This window comes from Carettochelys insculpta, chromosome 2 (genome assembly GCF_033958435.1).
Source record: "Carettochelys insculpta isolate YL-2023 chromosome 2, ASM3395843v1, whole genome shotgun sequence".
NCBI classification, from domain to species: Eukaryota; Metazoa; Chordata; order Testudines; family Carettochelyidae; genus Carettochelys; species Carettochelys insculpta.
In genome coordinates this window covers 2,947,530-2,963,642 of record NC_134138.1, presented here as the reverse complement: position 1 = coordinate 2,963,642, position 16,113 = coordinate 2,947,530, and the positions used below count along the sequence as shown (strand labels likewise).

Here is a 16,113-nt window from a genome sequence, read left to right as displayed (position 1 = left end):
CCACATCCGGCCTGGGGCCTTCTGAGGAGCGGGCGCCGCGGGAGGCCGGTCGGTAGCGCGTGGCCGGGCCCCTCCCCCCCCCCGCCCGCCCGCAGTACCTGCTCCTTCCCACAAGCCTCAGCGCGGGACACCCCCCCCCCCCCACCACCGGTTTCTTGGGGCTTCTCCCCCCGGCCCCGAATTCCCGCCCCATCCCCTCCCCCACCCCGGCCACTTCCCCCTCCCAGATTCCCTCCTCCCCTCGCCCCCCCGTCACCACCTCCCGCCCCCTCCCCCACCCCGTATCCCCTCCTCTGCCCCATCCCCCGTTCTCTCCTCCCGCCCCTCCCCCACCCCCGTCCTGTCCCCCTCCCTCTTGTCCGCCCCCCCCCCCCAGCCGTGCTCCCCTGCAGTTACCACAGGGCCTGGGCTCCTGGGTTGCACACTCAAGCTGAGCCCTGCGCCCCTGCCGCAGGCCTGGGCTCCCTGCCGGGCTGAACCCCGCGCCCCTGGGCGCCCAGCGCCAGCCGCTGGCTAGAGCCAGGCGTGGAGGGTGCCCCCCAAGCCGCCAGTCCGTGCACACGCTACATGGCCATAAGAGCGGGTTTGCCCCAGGTGCATGGCCCAGCTGCTGCCGCGCGCCCAGCCGGTCCCTGCCCAGGGCAGATCAGAAATGGGGTGGCAAGGCCAAGGGCAGCCCCGGGCAGAGGAGCCCTGAAGATGGGCAGATGTCTCCTGGGGCGCTGACTTGCTGGCGAGCCGTGTGGAAGAAGGGTGAAGCTAGGGTGATACATGTAAATGAGTGTAGCGGGGGGAGCTGGCTGATTGTGAGAAAGAGGGGTGTAAAAATGTAACTCGTTAAGTGGTAAGCATCATGGTGTCAGTTAGTGATTAAATTCTGCTGTTGTGCTAAGTCCCTGGCTGCTACCCAGTGTGCTAGGGTATGCACAGGACCAGCAGCTGGGGTTGAGGGTGGCAGCAGAGCCCCTGAGCATGGGGCCAGCAGCCTGGATCCCTGGATGTGGGCAACAGCAGAGCCTTGGGTGTAGTGGCTGTAGGCATCCAGGGCACAGGGTGGGCTGTGGAGCTCTGTAACAGTTTCACCAATAGAATGTTAATGGGTTACACAGACGCCTGTCCTTTCCTCGAGTGCCACCTCCTGTCCGCTCGCAAACACGCAGGAGCTGAAACCAATGAATGAAATTCGGCTTTTCTCCTAGGCCCATGTTGGTCTGACTTAGAGGAGGGGGTGCCTCAGTGGTACATGCAGCAAGTACCCAAACCCTCCCAACAGTCCTTGTCATCTGCCTTCTTTGCCAGAAATGTGCTGCCAGACTATTTCTGCTGATTGACCCAGCCGACACGGACCACTATGGAAGAGCCCAGGACAACAGAGAACTTGAGAGAGGCTGAGGCTTCTTCAGACTCATCTAACATAAGGCACAATGCTTCCAAGAAGCCATGTGCCAAGACAAAGGGGAGACGGACACCTGGAGATTCCCGCAAGGACCCTAAAAAGAAGAAGAAGAAGATGACTTTTAAGGCTGCCAGGAGGGTGGCCCCAGACTACTCTGTTCATGAGACGGACAATGACATGCTGCTGATCATTTCCAACACTGGCGACAGGCAAGATCGCCTCCCCAGGAAAGCGGCAAAGAGGAAGCACCAAGTGGCAGCAAAGAAGCAGCAGCGCATCCTAAGTACCAGTGTGGCACGAGGGAGAAAGAGAGCTAAAGGAGGAGCTCCAACTGCAAAGGCGCCTGTGCTTGGCGGCCAGGCTGAGGAAAGCCAGGCAGCTGATGGGGCCTCCTGGGGAGAGCACCTTCCACTAGAAATCCTGGTGCAGATCTTCCAGTGTTTGGTGGCATCTGAGGGGGCCGTGCCTGGGCTCTGCAGGTATGTGGAGGTGCCGGGTGTGGGGGGTTAGCAGGGACTGTGCAGTCAGCACAACACAGCCACTCAGCGCTCGTGGGAACAGGTTACTGGGATTCCTTCGCTGTTTGGGCTGTTAGTTCATCCTTGCTCACAGTAGGCATCCAGGGCATAGGGCAGCCGTGGAGCTCTGTGTAAAACCTAAGGGTGCTGAAAGCGGGGAGAGGTGATGAGAGAAGGGATGTTCCAGTGGTGAGCTTGTGCGACCCACTCAGGAGAGATTCGGATTCTACCCTGCTGATTAGCAGTGCACTCACAGCCAGTCTCCCTCTCATCTTTTCCAGCCAGGTGCAGATTTTTTCCCTCCAGGTGTGGAATAATTCATAAGTGCAAATGTGCCCCCCCCAGCAGAAACAAAACACCTAGGTGTGGACCCTCTGCTAATCACCTGGATGGCATTTGAATCTCTCTTGAATGGCCACACAAGCGCTCAACTTACAGGCAACCCTGCCCCCATCACCTGTAGCTGGCAGCACATGTTTCTGCCGATGGTACACATCTGCAAATGCCTCGGTGTACATCAAATTTATTCTGCATATGGATAAAAAAATTAGAGGGAACATTAGTGCTAGTTAGAGACTTTGATTCAATTCCCATGATCACGATGATTCCTACCTGGCTTGGAATGGGTGAACTCCCTGCTCTGCCACAGACTTTCCGGGCAAGTCACTTACACCAGATTTTTAAAGCTCTTGAAATCAGTGGGAGTTAGGTATTGGATGCTTTAGAAAAATCTCCCTAGGCACCAAAATAATTTAAAAATTTGACCCTTTCATCTCTCTGCCTCAACTCCCTTTCCGTCCAAAGCGGCAATAGTTGTGCCCTGCTTCCCGGGCGCATTTGTGTGATAAATTGCTAATCCACTCAAGAGTGCTCAGTGCCTCTGGTGCTGCGGGCCATATGTTGGACTCATTTAGAGGGAATAAAGAGGCCCAGAGGGGCAGAAGTGTTATCAAGACGCTGTACCTGTCCAACATTAAACAGTGCTGAACAATAGAGACCTCAGGTTATGTAGTTCTATGGCAAACATCCCAGTAAACATCCTTTTAACCTGTTATGAAAGATACAGAAAATAAAGGAGAGGGAAAAAATGAAGCGTTTGAAATGTCGAATGTCAGTTATTTTCAGGGATCCATTGGTCCCTTTCGCTGAAGAGTTCTTAGAAACACCTCCCCCCCCGGCCACTGCCCCTTTGACAAGCTTAGCTGGTGTTGAAGAAGGTAATGAGTGCCCTGTCGTGGGAAGAGAGACAAAGTTAATAGAGACAGGCTGGAGCTGGCATTGTGGCTTCTGTTGCTACAGTCTGATTCCATTTTCTGAAAGACAAAACAAGACAAATACCCTCCAGAGGGGAGAGAAAAAGAGCAGCGAAGATAGAAGAGGCACCTCTCGCCTCTGGCACTGAGTCTTACTTGTAGAATCACTGCTGGAGAAGTACAGACCCAGTGCACTGCCTGATCAGCCACTCTGAGACCTGCCCATCTTCTACCGGTCTTAGGGTGTTGAGGGCAGCGCTTTTAGCTGCCTCTCTGGCACGCAGAAGTGTTGCAAAATGAGCAGTCTTGTGCGACCGAGCCAGCATTTGCTTAGACAGAAGGAGGAAGGGAGGGTAGGAAGGAAAAGGACAGGTGAGATTTTGGAGGGAGAAGGTGCAGCCAGCAGAGGGCACAGTTACGTCGCACTAGATCCCAAAGATGGGGTGGGTGGCAGCCTTGGTGGTGAATGTTGCTCCTCTGCCCATCAGTCAGTCACCTGGTGTTTCCACCCTGTCCTGCAGTCAGCCAGTGCTGTGGTTGCTGCCTTTTCACACTGTTTCCCATCCGTATTGGTTATGAGCCTTTATTGTGACACGTGACCGTTCACTTGCTTTTCACAGTTGGGCTCACAATCAGGGTAACTGTCTAGGCTCAGTTACCCCAACACACATTGGTACCTAAGCTAGACAGAGGGTAATGTGAGAGGTGACCTCTGGGATTGCAAAGTTCTCCTCTCTGATTCCAGGGCCAGTATGGTCCCTTCGTTCGTGGCAAGCGGGCCGGGACTGCTGGCCCTGCACACCGATCCTGCTGCCTCTGCCAGTGGAGCGAGACGCTTTGTGCCCTGACACAGCAGGTTCTGCAGCGGGGTGCTAGCTGCCAGTCCTATTGGTGCTGTGAAAGGCCAAATCGAATGCAGCTCCAGCTCCCAGGGCCTCACTGGCCCTGCATGCTACCCTGGTGCACTGCAACAGGGGCTTAGTAGAAGCAAGCTTACTCACAGACCTACCAGGAGCTGGGTGGTTGAGTGCAGAGGGGGCCCTTTGCCGACCAAAGCCTGAAGTCGGGGTGGGGGGGGGTTCACTTACCGGAGTGGTCAGGGCCCACTGGCGCTGCGTGCCACGTCATTGGCACGGCTTCGAGTTCACTTTGGGAAGCAGCGTGCGAGGAAGAGAAGACAGGCGGCCACGGAAGCCTTCCTCCCGACGCCCTTTCTCAAGAGCGCTGCAAAGGTAGTTTCGAGGCCCCTTTCGTCGTGGTACCTTGTGGTGTGATGCTGCTTGAGCAGCGTGTCACCTATCAGCTGGGAGCAGTCCCAGCTGACGTCACCACCTCCAGGGCTGAGTTCAACCCAGTAGCTTGATCCGGGCTGTGAGGGACGTCACCAGTGAGCTCGGAAGGGTGACGGGCTGGAGTTGTGCTCCCCAGTGGAGATGGCCACCATGCGGATTGGTTAATCGCGGGCACCTCAGTGGCGTGGACAGCGTGCTGGTTCTGTAACGTTTGTAAGCCTAAGAGCAAGGCCTTCGGCAGGGCCTGGTGGCTAACGGGTGGCCAGTGACACCCCCAGAGCGTGTGGATCACTAGCTCTCAATGGGCAGTGCCACTGCTGCAGCTGGCGGTGTTTTCAGGGGGCTGCCAGAGGAGCTCATTGCTGCAACGTGGCACGGACATCCAGACAAAGCTTTGGGCAGAAGTGGGGTGGGGAGGCGCTGACCCAGCAGCGGAGCTCTTCCCGACAGGTAGCTGGGCTCTCACCTTCTGGCGGTGGGCCCCCGGGGGCCCACTGTGCTGAGGTGGCTTTATTCCCGCCCCCACTGTGTTTCCGACTGGTGCGTGCTGTTGCAGTGACTGGTCTCTCCATCCTCAGGGTGGCCCGTGTGTGCTGGCTGTGGTATGGAGCAGCCGCCAATCCGATGCTATGGCAGAAAGTGTCAGTCGGCTTCTGCTGGGCAGAACCTGGCAAAAAGCAGCCTCTGCAGACCGAGAAGAGAATCCTCAGCACGATGGAGTGGCTGGTCCCAAACAGGTGCGTGCTGTGTTACAGGTGGGGGGTGTCCTACCCTCTCTGCGTGACGCAGGCCTGGGCCCTCTGCTGCTGTGTCACCCACACGTTCCTTGCTGCTCCAGCTCCCCAGAGGGGCTGCGTGCTGCATCATTCCTGCTCCTTCTCTCCTCCCATCCTCCCCGTATGTCGCTCGCTCCCAGGACAAATGGACGCCTGCCAGCTGGCTTGGCTGCTGGATTAACTCTCCGTTTCATTTGTGCAGGTTTGCCCTTCTCCGGGACTTTGCTCTTTGCCACTGGAAGAGCCACGTGCCTTTTGTCCTGAAGGTGAGAAGGCGGTACAGTTTAATGCGACGTGCCATCCTTTGGTGGCTGCTCCCCATGGGCCGTGCCCATCTTCCTGGGTCACCGGCTTGTCTGCTGCAGTGCCCGGGTTTGCAGCAGTGTAAGCCATAGCGCTAAGAACGGGAGGCTTTCTATGGCTAGGAACCAGGGGCACACAGCTCTGTCCTTTCCGTGCAGGAAATCCAGTGCTTGGACTCTGGGCAGGGCTTGCGGTCTCTGCTGTTGCTCACACAGCCCCCGTCAGCCTGGAAGCACTGAGATCAGAATCCTCTTCCTGGCAGGGAATTTAGAGTGAGGCCTGTGTGTATCCCAGCTCTGCCAGGGCTCTGCTTGCGGGACGGCAGAGCCTGCTGGTCAACTGCTCTCTCTCATTACAGGCCCTCTCAGAATCCTGCCCCCTTCTCAGATCCCTCAAGCTGTCCCACTGCAGTGGCGTGACCACCGAGTCCCTGAGTGTCCTGGCTGAACGCTGCCCACACCTGGACAGCTTAAACCTGCAGAATTCCCAGGTAGGGGCGTGCAGGGCTCTGCGGAGCCGAGGGGAGAGTGGGTCAGGCCAGGAATCCCTGAGACCCTCCCAGAAATACCAGGCTCCCATCCAGTAGGGCAGTGCTGCGCCCACATAGCTCTTGCTGCCTGCTGCAGTGTGAGTGCAGGAAATCTGTCATAAGGCCTGTCTGGCACAGCCCCCAGAGAGCATGGCACTGTGTGCCCTGCCACAGAGGAGCCATCTGCCAGCCCTCTGATCCCCTAGGAGCCTGTGAACACTTGGTTATAGCCGTCAAATCTGCCCTGAGCCCCCGCCACACCTGCAAACTCCATTGCATGGGGCAGTGCCGAGCCCCTTCCCCGCTCCCAGCGTTGCTCACCCAGCAGGGGTCTTTCTGATCTGCTCCGGCCAACAGCTGTGTACGGAACTGGGTCGTCTTCTGTGGCTAACTAGCCAGCCCCTCCTCAGCTGCCTTTGAGCACCAGGCATGACGTCCAGCTGCCTGCCCCACTCTGGGTAGTAACCTCTCGCCGTGTGGCCTCCTGTGCTGTGTTCCCAGGTGGACTCCTCAGCTGTGGTGAATTTCCTGGAGGCTGCTGGCTCTCGGCTCCGGCGACTCTGGCTGACGTACAGCAGCCGACTGAATGCCGTCATCACCGTGCTCTCGGTAAGCCTGGCAGAGGCCGGTTGTAGAGGTGGGTTGGCCTTGCCCGAGTGTTTCCTGACAGAGTCTTGGGGCAGGCGTGGGTGGGACAATTTCTGGAGCCTGCTCCGACGGAGTCTCACGAGCCTCATGGAGCCGCTTCTGCTGAGAGCGGAGCAGCAGCCAGAGGCAGGCGCTGAACTGGGAGAAGAAGGGTGGTGCATTTGGAGGCTCTCCCGCAGACCGGCCCTCCCCGCTCCTGGCAGTCGGAGGTGCCATTGGGTCAGTTTCAGATCTCCACGGTGATCGTTCCTCTGTTGGCAGCTCTGATCACCGGCCTCCCGCAGGCTTCACAGTCAACACTCCATGGCAGGTGGGCTGTTGGCAGGTGTCAGTGCAGCAGCCACGCGTGGGTCCCGTGGGAAGGGTCCGCGAGGCGGGCGGGAGTGGGATCGGACAGGTCAGCAGGGAGCACGTCGCTCTGAACCGGTGCCCTCTCTGCAGAGCGGCTGCTGCCCTGGGCTGCGTCTCCTCGAGGTGAACACGGAGATGAAGTGGAGCAGCCAGCACCTCCAGCTCTCCATAGAACAGCTGCAGGCAGCCTGCCAGGAGCTGCAGGTACCTGCAAGCTCTCGTCCCTCCCCTCCCCATCCCCTGGTAACCCTGTGCGCTGCCTGGTTCCAGTGCTGCCTTGTTCCTCCTCCCTCTGGCTGGGTCTGAGCAGGGCCGTGCCTCTGCCCTTGGACACGTTGCAGTTCTGGTCCAACAGGCTTCCCTGAGGCTGACCCCCGGCCCTTTCAGTCTGCACTGGGAGTTTGTGCTGGCCAGGCATGGATCCAGATGATGCTCAGTTCAATGCAGTGCGCGTGCTCCAGCCAGGAGGGGGTCTCCTCACACTTGGGCGTCAGCTGCCGCTGGGTGTTTCCTCTCTCCAGAGAGGGATGGGCGAGCTCCGGAGGAGAGGCTGTCCGCGAACAGGCATTCACAGCCAGGCAGCAGCTCTTCAGCTGGCTATGCCCTCATGCCCCGACTTTGCCTCATGGCTGTGCATTGCCTTGCTTTCTCCTGGGGTACCCCTGCTGCTGGAAGCAGGGGCCTGGAGTGGATGACCTCCTGAGGTCCCTTCCAGCCCTGGGATTCTGTGCTTGGGAAGAGAGCTCTCAACTCAGAGTGACAGGAACCCCCCACAGAGCACTCCTAAAGACTTGCCTCCCTTGCCGCCTGCCCGGGAGCCCTTCCCACCGCAGCAAGGTGTGCAAGTGAGATAACGTAGCTCATCCCTCCTCTGGTTTTCCAGGGAATCTTGACAGACACAGCTCACATGGGTGTTAAAAACTGCCCCAGGTAGGGTGGATTTTTGGTGCTGTGCATTGCGCGGCTGTGGCCGATGTGACGGGGTGGCTCTGGAGGGAGTTCTTCTGATGTTGTGTGGCCAGGCTCAGGTTAAAGCTGCTGGGGCTCGCTGGTTCGATCTGGGCCACGCCACGCCTTGTGACGCTGCCCTGGCCACCTTGCCCAGATCCTGGGGCCTTGCACCGGCCTTCCCAGTGCACATCCAGGGCCTTGGTCATTTCTAGAAGACCCTGAGCAGCCTGGCTCTCTCGGGTCACCTCGGCTCTCTTCTGAGACAGGGCTTCAGGCTGTCCTCAGGGAAGCCTTTCTTGCCTGCTGCCGGAGCTTACCCAAGCCATCTTTGATCAGCACCTGGGGTGGAATGCCCGTCACCCTGGTGGAAAGCATGCAGGGAGCGGAGGAGCTGCACTGGTCATTTTAATCTTCCCGGGTCTCGTATCCTCATGATGCGCATACGTGGAACAGCACCTAGAGTTCAAGGGTCCTTCTGTTCCCAGCGTGCAATGTGTTTGGCTGCATTGCATGCTGGGATTTGTAGTTTCCAGGAGCCACCCGCCTGTATTAATTGGCTGCATTGTAGAACAGCAGCAGCTGCAGTTTAAAGCAGCTCAGAAGGGTGTTGGCCAGGGGTTGCTCCTGCCAGTAGTCACCACTGTCAGTCAGTCTGGTTGGTTGGGAGGCTGTTGTCTCAGGTTTGGTGGATCATCTCTCCCCCACACATGTTTCCTTTCCAGGTGCTGCGTCTGCTTAATGTGATCTGGTCCCCGAAGCCGAGCCCCCGGTGTGCCCCCACCTCCCTGGGCTTCCCCCAGCTGGAGGAGCTGTGCCTGGCCACCACCTCCTATTCCTTCGTCACCAACAGCATTCTGCAGAAAATCTTGCACGTCTCCACCAGGCTGCGTGTGCTGGACCTGCGTGGCTGCTGCCGCGTGACACCCAGGGGGCTGCAGGAGCTGCCGTGCCCTGGTGAGCCTTGGAGTCCCTGTTTGTGGTGCAAAGGGGGGATCTCATGTGGGGGACAGGTTCGTCTGGCGCAGCCTGAGAATCTTTCTCTTCTCCTGTTGAGGCGCTGAACCTGCTGTATAGCATAGCGCTACATAGTTGCCAGAGGACTCTGCTTTTCTCAGGTCCTTGGCCCGCCTCTCTGTGCAGGACTCAGGTGTGGAAGTATTGCTGTCCAGCTGCCGTGGCCAGGGCTAGAGTCTGTGGAATAGTAGTTGCCGTCTGCCCCAGAAGCGACTGCACTTTGGGCGTGGCTTTGGTGTGGGTGACCTTTCAGAAGGAAAGCCTCCATGGATGTGCAGGGTCAGGGTCCTGCCTTGCCCAGCATCCTTCCTGCAAGCTGTGTCCTCGGAGCGTTTCACCGGAAAGGACAGCGGGGTGGGAGAGAAGGGCAGAGAGCTGTACATCCAGCGGAGGCGAGTTCAAGAGACAGTGAAGGCTCTTCTAGACAGCAGCTGCCAAAAAGGAGTTGTGTGGAGGCCCACAGGAGACAGTGGCTGAAGGGAGGGAGGGAAGGCTGGGGAGCAAGCAGGAGGGGAAAAAAAGTGCTTGTAACGCTCTGCAACTGTGAGGGTGCATCAGTGTCGTCAGGCTCACGCGCAGCAGATTTTATTGCAAGTGTGGGCACCTGGTGCTGCGCAAGTGCAAGAGAAGATGGTTATTCTAAAGCAACTTCCCATCTTATGGAAACATCAGAGCAGCCCTGCTGGGCCTTCCAGCCCGGTGTGCAGAAGGAACGAACACACCAGTTCAACCATCTCGTGATGCATCAGCTGGTGTCTCCTCCCAGCTTTGGCAGTCAGAGGCTAGCGACACCCAGAGCATCTTGGCTTGGCTACTGACGGACTTATCCTCCAGGGGCCGAACAGTTCTTTACTGCTTTAGGTTACACATTTGGCTGTCTCAGCCCCTGGCAATGAGAGCATCAGCATGACTGTGCGTTTCTGGTGGTTTTAAACCTGCTGCCTGTTAATTCCATTGTGAGACTCCTGCGTGTTATGTGAAGGGGTAAAGAACGCTTCCTTGTTCTTCCCCACACCAGCTGTGATTTTAGAGATCTCTCTCGCCTCCCCTTGTCGTCTCTTTCCCAAACTAGAGAGTCCTCAGCTGGAAACGCACCCTGTCCTTGATCGGTTTTGTTGCTTTTCTCTGTATCTTTTCTATGTCTCCTGTAACTTTTTTGAGTCGGGGCAGCCAGAACGGCACACTGTATTCAAGCTTCTGATTTACATAGAAGCATGATATTTACTGTTGTGTTATCTGTCGCTTTTTTAATGGTTCCTAACATAGAATCACAGAAGACACGGGTTAGAAGAGACCGCAGGAGGCTCTCTGGTCAATGCCCTGAAGTCCATATTCCTAATATCCAACCTAGATTTGCCCCGGTGAAAGTTGAGACCGTTGTTCCTTGCTCTGCCATCTGTCACCAGTGAGAACAGCCTTGCTCCTTCCTCTGTGGATAGGTATCTGAAGGCTGTTGTCAAATCCCCGCTCGTCGTTCTCTGCTGCAGACTAAATAAGTCTGTTTCCCTCAGTCTTTCCCCATAAGTTGTGCCTTAGCCCCCTAATAATTTTTGTTGCCCTGCACTACACTCTCTCCTATTTATCCACATCTGTTCTGTACTGAGGGCCCCAGAACTGGATGCAGGACTCCAGATGTGGCCTCACCAGTGCTGACTAAAGGGGAATAATCATTTCCCTAGATCTGCTGGCAATCCTCCTACTAATGCAGCCCCAGAAATCGTCAGCCCCCTTGGTTACTAGGGCACATTGTTGACTTGTGTCCATCTTCTCGTTCACTGTAATCCCGAGCTCCTTTTCTGCTGCACTGCTACTGAGAGTCGGTTCCCAACCTGTAGCAGTACTTGGGATTCTTCTGTCCCAAGTACAGGACTCTGCATTTCTCCCTGTTGAACTGCATCAGATTTCTCTTGGTCCAATCCTCCAATTTGCCTAGGTCACTAGATCCTGTGCCTACCCTTCAGCATATCTACCTCTCTCCCTAGCATAGTGTTACCCATGAACTTGCTGAGGGTGCACTGCATCCCCTCATCCACGGCATTAATGAGGATGTTAAACAAAACATTTCCCTTGATATCAGCTGCCAGCCAGACATCAAGCCGTTGATCGGTTCCCGTTGAACCCAATGATCTAGCTAGCTTTGTGTCCATCTCACTGGCCATTTCTCCAGTCCAGACTTCCTTAACTTGCTGGCAAGAATACTGGTGGAGACCATATCAAAAGCTTTGCTAAAGTCCAGGTGTATCGCATCCACTGCCTTCCCTGGGCTCTGGGGTGGGGCTACCCTGGCCCCCTTCCCTGCCCCACTAGACCTGCCTGGTCTCCCGCTTGCCCTGATAGAAGCAATGGGGCGAGGGCAGGGGTGTTTGAGGGGCACCAGCAGGGCCTGGGGCAGGATGAGGGCAGAGGGAATGGCCCGGGAGTAATATTTTGAGTTTGTGACTTGGAGCACTTCGGATTCCTTTCTGGCCAGCCTGAGCACGCGTTGCCCCTTGACTTGCTTCTTCCAGCTCTGTTCTGTTATACTCAGTAAGGTTTAAACGTCTAGTTTTTGAAGGACACCTTTTTGCCCCTAACCACTTCTTCTACGAGGCTGGCTCCTGACAGTGGCACTTGCTGGTCCTCCAGCTGTGTGTTTTAATTTTGGGTATGCTTTGAATGCGAATCTCTGTCATCGCACTTTTAAAAACTTCCATGCAGCCTGCAGGCACTGTGCCTTTTCATTGCTGTTTCATTAGCTTCCTCATTTTCGTGTAGTTCCCCCTTCCTGCAGTTAAATGCTACCCGGCCATGGATGTTAAATTTAGTTACATGAGGCTCACTATTCCTAAGTGGCAGAGAGGCAGCCGTGTCAGTCTGTACTCCAGCCAAACAAGACATTGCTGCTGCTTTGTTTTGTTCCTAAGTGGCTCATTCTAGAGTCACCTCTCGGACCAGGTCCTGTCCAGCTCCACTTCGGACTAAACCGAGAAGTCCCTCTCCCCTTGTGCGTTCCAGGACCAGCTGCGCCATGAAGCCTCATTAAAGGTGCATCGGTAGCTTCCCTGCCCCTCAGCCCTCTCCCCAGCCTGCCTGCATACACTTTTCTGTTTGCCTTGCCAGAGTTCCTCTCTTTGTTTTATTTCCTTCACTAGGAGCTGACTCCCAGGTTTTATAGGCTGCTTGGCTGCCTCTAGCTGCCTCTTGTCCTCTCTTCTTAGCTTAGCCGCATTGGCATTTTTGGGGTCCTCTTACTTTTTGTTCTTTGGGGTGCGTCTACAGTGTGTCTCTCTGTGTTTTTAAAAAGTTTCCATGCAGCTTGTGGGCATTTCACTCCTGTGACTGTTCCCTCTCATGTCTGCGTGACCAAACTCTTCCAGTACCTGTGGCGCTCCCCTCTGTGGAGTTCAAGGCTGCTGTGGTTTTCCCAGTCCCACAAGCGCATTACATTGGCCATGTCTACACGAGCCCCAAACCTCGAAATGGCCACGCAAATGGCCATTTCGAAGTTTACTAATGAAGCGCTGAATATGCATTTCAGCGCTTCATTAGTAAACTTCGAAATGGCCATTTGCGTGGCCATTTCGAGGTTTGGGGCTCGTGTAGACGTAGCCATTGAGTGACATTCTGGTCACTATTAGTGCAAGGTTGAGCTAGATTCATCTCTTGGGCCACACCCTCTGCATCAGCTAGGACTACATTCCCGTGTCCCCTAGGAGGGGCTGCCTTGGCTCACGCCCTGCTTGGAGGCCCTGGGGAGGGATTCCTGGGGGCCTGTGCTCAGAGCGTGTGACGCACATGCTGGGAGCCGCCTGACTGACTCTTCCCATTGCTCTCTGCACACCAGATCTCGAACAGCTCTACCTGGGCCTGTACTGCAGCACGAACCACCTGGTCCTGCCCTCGGAGGGCAGCTACCTGCTCACCTGGAAGTGGCAGCACAGCCTTCAGGAGCTCGACCTGGCAAGACAAAGCTTCAGTGAGCGCGACTTGGAGCACGCCATGGCTGCCTTCAGGCAGGGCAGCAGCAGGGCAGTGCTGCGATCCCTCAGCCTGATTGGGACCAAGGTCACCGTGTGCACGGTCAGGTGAGTGCAGGCGGAGGGCCGGGCGGGTCTGTGGGTGGAGGCTTGAGACCCAGCAGCCCCAGCTCATCGCCGCGTTGTACCCTGGAGATCCTGAGCTGCAGAGCTGGCCCCTGTCTTCCCTGTCGTCGGGAGAGCTGCTGTGTGCACCTGACTGCGTGGCTGGCTTGGGGCTTCACTGATGCAGCTCCGCTCCCCTGCCAGCCGCCACCCTGCAGACCAGCCTTTCCTGTGACGCAGGCACCATGGGTCCTTTTGCTGTCCCCGTTCTGCACGGGGACCCTGCCTGGCTCTTGCCCTGTCTGGCTGCACTGGTCCTTCCTTGCTGGGCCCTGCTCAGCTCCCAGACGGCCTCCCACCTTCTCTCCTTCCCCTTGCCTCCTTCGGCCTCCCCCAGCACTGCTCTGCATGGGCCCTGGTGCCAGGTGCTGTGCAGTTGAGGGATGCAATTCAACGCATTTCTACCTTCCCCACAGTGCCCTCATCATCAGCTGCCCTGACCTGAGCTACCTCAACCTGTCTTCCTGCCGCTACCTGCCCCGGGGCATGAAGAAGGTGTATCGGGGCCAGGAGGGAATCCGCCAGTGCTTGCGTAAGCTGCTGGCCTCCGCTGAGGAGCCGGCAGCTGCACAGGATACGTCGTAAGGATGCCAGCCCCTCCGTCCCCTCTCCAGAGATGGGCCTCAGACCCAGACCCTGCAGCTGGAGATGCCCCATGCACAGACTGAGGGCCAGGCACTGGTATGTCCCCGGCAGTCCTGGCAGTGTGGGCATAGCAGTGCGGCTCCATGCCCTCAGAGTGCTGGGCACCTGCCTGCTGCTGGAGCAAGCAGTCTGTGCAGGTTCCCCTTGTCCCCTTTTTGTAGCACCCCCTTTTTGTAGGATGTCCCTCTTGGACATTGCCATGTTTTTACTGTCCGCCACAGTGCCCAGAGCCTCGGAATAAAGGGCTGTTCCAGTGGGGAATTCATGGGTGTGCCCACAGGGCCTGTCTTGGACACTGCAGGGGGCGGGAGGGCAGCTTGCCCTGGAGGTCACAGCCCACCAAGGCCAGTGGATTCCAGGAACCACCTGGCTCTTGTGAGCAGCTTCTTAGGTTGTTTCTCTGCTAGGAGCGTCGTGAGGCCCAGGGAAAGCGTGCAGGACCCCAGGACACATGGAACATCTCTGTGGGCCAGGCCTCTCCTTAGCTGAATTTCTAGGCTGGGTAGTGACACCTGGCAGGTAGTGACGCCTGGTAGTGCCACCTGCTGCCATCTGCTGCACTCTGCGAGCCCCGCGCCTGCTATATACAGGCTAGTAAGGCACACGCACGCCGTGTTGTACCTACCCCGTCCACTACCTTCTGGTCACCTGCGGTGAACACCAATCCACGGCTGCCATGCAAACAGCTTCCCTGTTCACAGGTCTCACCCCAGCTCCTCACTCTCCTTAGCACCAGGCACAGGGGGCCAAGTGAAACCAGACAGACATTTATTGAGAGGTGTTTCAGACAGATCCACTTCAAAGGGAGTAGAAGGGTTCGGAAACATCAGGTTCTAGGCCAGGGAGAAGCTGAAGCCACAGCCCAGTCGCTATGTTTGAATGGAGGGTTTCTGCCCCAGGCTCAGCGGCACATAGGAGGGAGCTGGGGCCCACTGCTCCTGAGACACCTTCCCCTCTCCCCTAACCAAGTCCGTCCTGTAAAGAAGAACCACTTCTGCTCGTGTAGTCGTGAGCTTTTGGCTCTGAGCCCAGGGCTGCCTCTTCCCAGCACTTGCCTGGGTTCCTGTTTCTGCTGCTCTAGCAGCAAACCCCAGCTGCCTTCTGTTCTCTGCGTGGCCAGGGAAGGTCAGGCCAGCAAACCCTGGCTGTCTCCTGTTCTCCGTGTGGCCGTGGTAGGTCAGGCCAGCAAACCCTGGCTGTCTCCTGTTCTCCGTGTGGCCATGGTAGGTCAGGCCAGCAAACCCTGGCTGTCTCCTGTTCTCCGTGTGGCTATGGTCAGGCCAGGTCCACCTTCTGCAGGTTTGGAAGCTGGAATCCTCCCCGCCCCTTTCTGGGGAAGTTGTTTCCCAAACAAACCTCTTGCAGTGACTGGGCGAGTCAGCTTCTGGCCAAGGTCCCCCTTGCCCCGTCGGGGTATTGAGAAGATGGCCCCGCAGAGGGGGAGCGTTGCCAGGTGTCTGCTTTTCAACTGGAACCGCTGGATGAAAACGGAAATGCAGCTTCCGGTCAGCTTGGAAAGGCTGGTGCCGTGCAGTAACCGGGGACTGGGGTGGAGGTGGCAGAGCAGCTGCGGTTGGAGGAGGGGTTCTTTTAACAGCTGCCCTGGGAGGCTTCTCCAGGCGTTTGCTGTCAGGGAGCAGCTCCCTCCACGGAGGCTTGTGCCCCATTGCAAGCACTTGGGGCTCTGATGTGCTCCGAGAGCAGCTGTCCTCCAGGGCTGAGTGGAGACCAGGTGAGTGTCACGGGAGGGGAGTCCAGGGTGGGATGTAAATTTCTCGGACTAGGGGGCATGTGCTGCCCATGGGCCGGCCGCTGTATTTCTCTGGGGTGTGCAGACCCAAGGCCACTAGGACCATGGGAGACAGGCAGGGACTGAGGCGCCTACAGGGCTATCAGAGGAGCCAGCATGATGAGAGCTCAGCTCGCAGGGGAGGTGGGAAAAGGAAGCACTGTCCCCATTCTGCAGCTGGCACCTAACGAGCATGGACCCGGCCAGCCCTCTGTCATGTGCCCTGACGCGCAGCTGCTGCCACGCCAGCCACCCTGAGAACCTACGCAGGGCCCCCCGGCCAGCCTTCCTCCAGGCCTACTGGGGGCCTGAGCCCTTTGGGGCAGCCTGGGCAGCCAGACTCTCAGGGCTCCCATTGTCCTCTGTAATATGATGGGGTTTCTGGGCAGTAGTAGTAGTAGCATCCTTCAGTCTACGTCGACTATGGATCGCGCCCTTCGTAGTTTCGTTTGCGTCCTCATGTGCAGCGTCGGCTGTGACTGTGGAGACCCACACGAGAGTGACAGTCCTTGCTGTTTCTGGGCACA

The 16,113-nt window shown here is 57.3% G+C and overlaps 1 protein-coding gene across 3 annotated transcripts; it reads left to right on the top strand.

Moving 5' to 3' along the window:
- Positions 1 to 16: 16 nt before the first annotated feature.
- Positions 17 to 14,052, top strand: FBXL6 (F-box and leucine rich repeat protein 6). 3 transcript variants are annotated; one of them, XM_074985555.1, is made up of 10 exons: positions 17 to 48; positions 1,300 to 1,875; positions 5,038 to 5,196; positions 5,438 to 5,501; positions 5,897 to 6,028; positions 6,569 to 6,676; positions 7,157 to 7,270; positions 8,740 to 8,971; positions 12,855 to 13,095; positions 13,569 to 14,052. In XM_074985555.1, the coding sequence occupies exons 2-10, from the start codon at positions 1,352 to 1,354 to the stop codon at positions 13,735 to 13,737; spliced, it is 1,743 nt and encodes a 580-aa protein (XP_074841656.1). In that variant the 5' UTR covers positions 17 to 48; positions 1,300 to 1,351; the 3' UTR covers positions 13,738 to 14,052. The 3 variants fall into 3 exon arrangements, with proteins under 3 accessions (XP_074841656.1, XP_074841655.1, XP_074841657.1); XM_074985554.1 differs by lacking the exon at positions 17 to 48 and adding an exon at positions 627 to 773; XM_074985556.1 differs by lacking the exon at positions 17 to 48 and adding an exon at positions 736 to 753.
- The last annotated feature ends 2,061 nt before the right edge of the window (positions 14,053 to 16,113 follow it).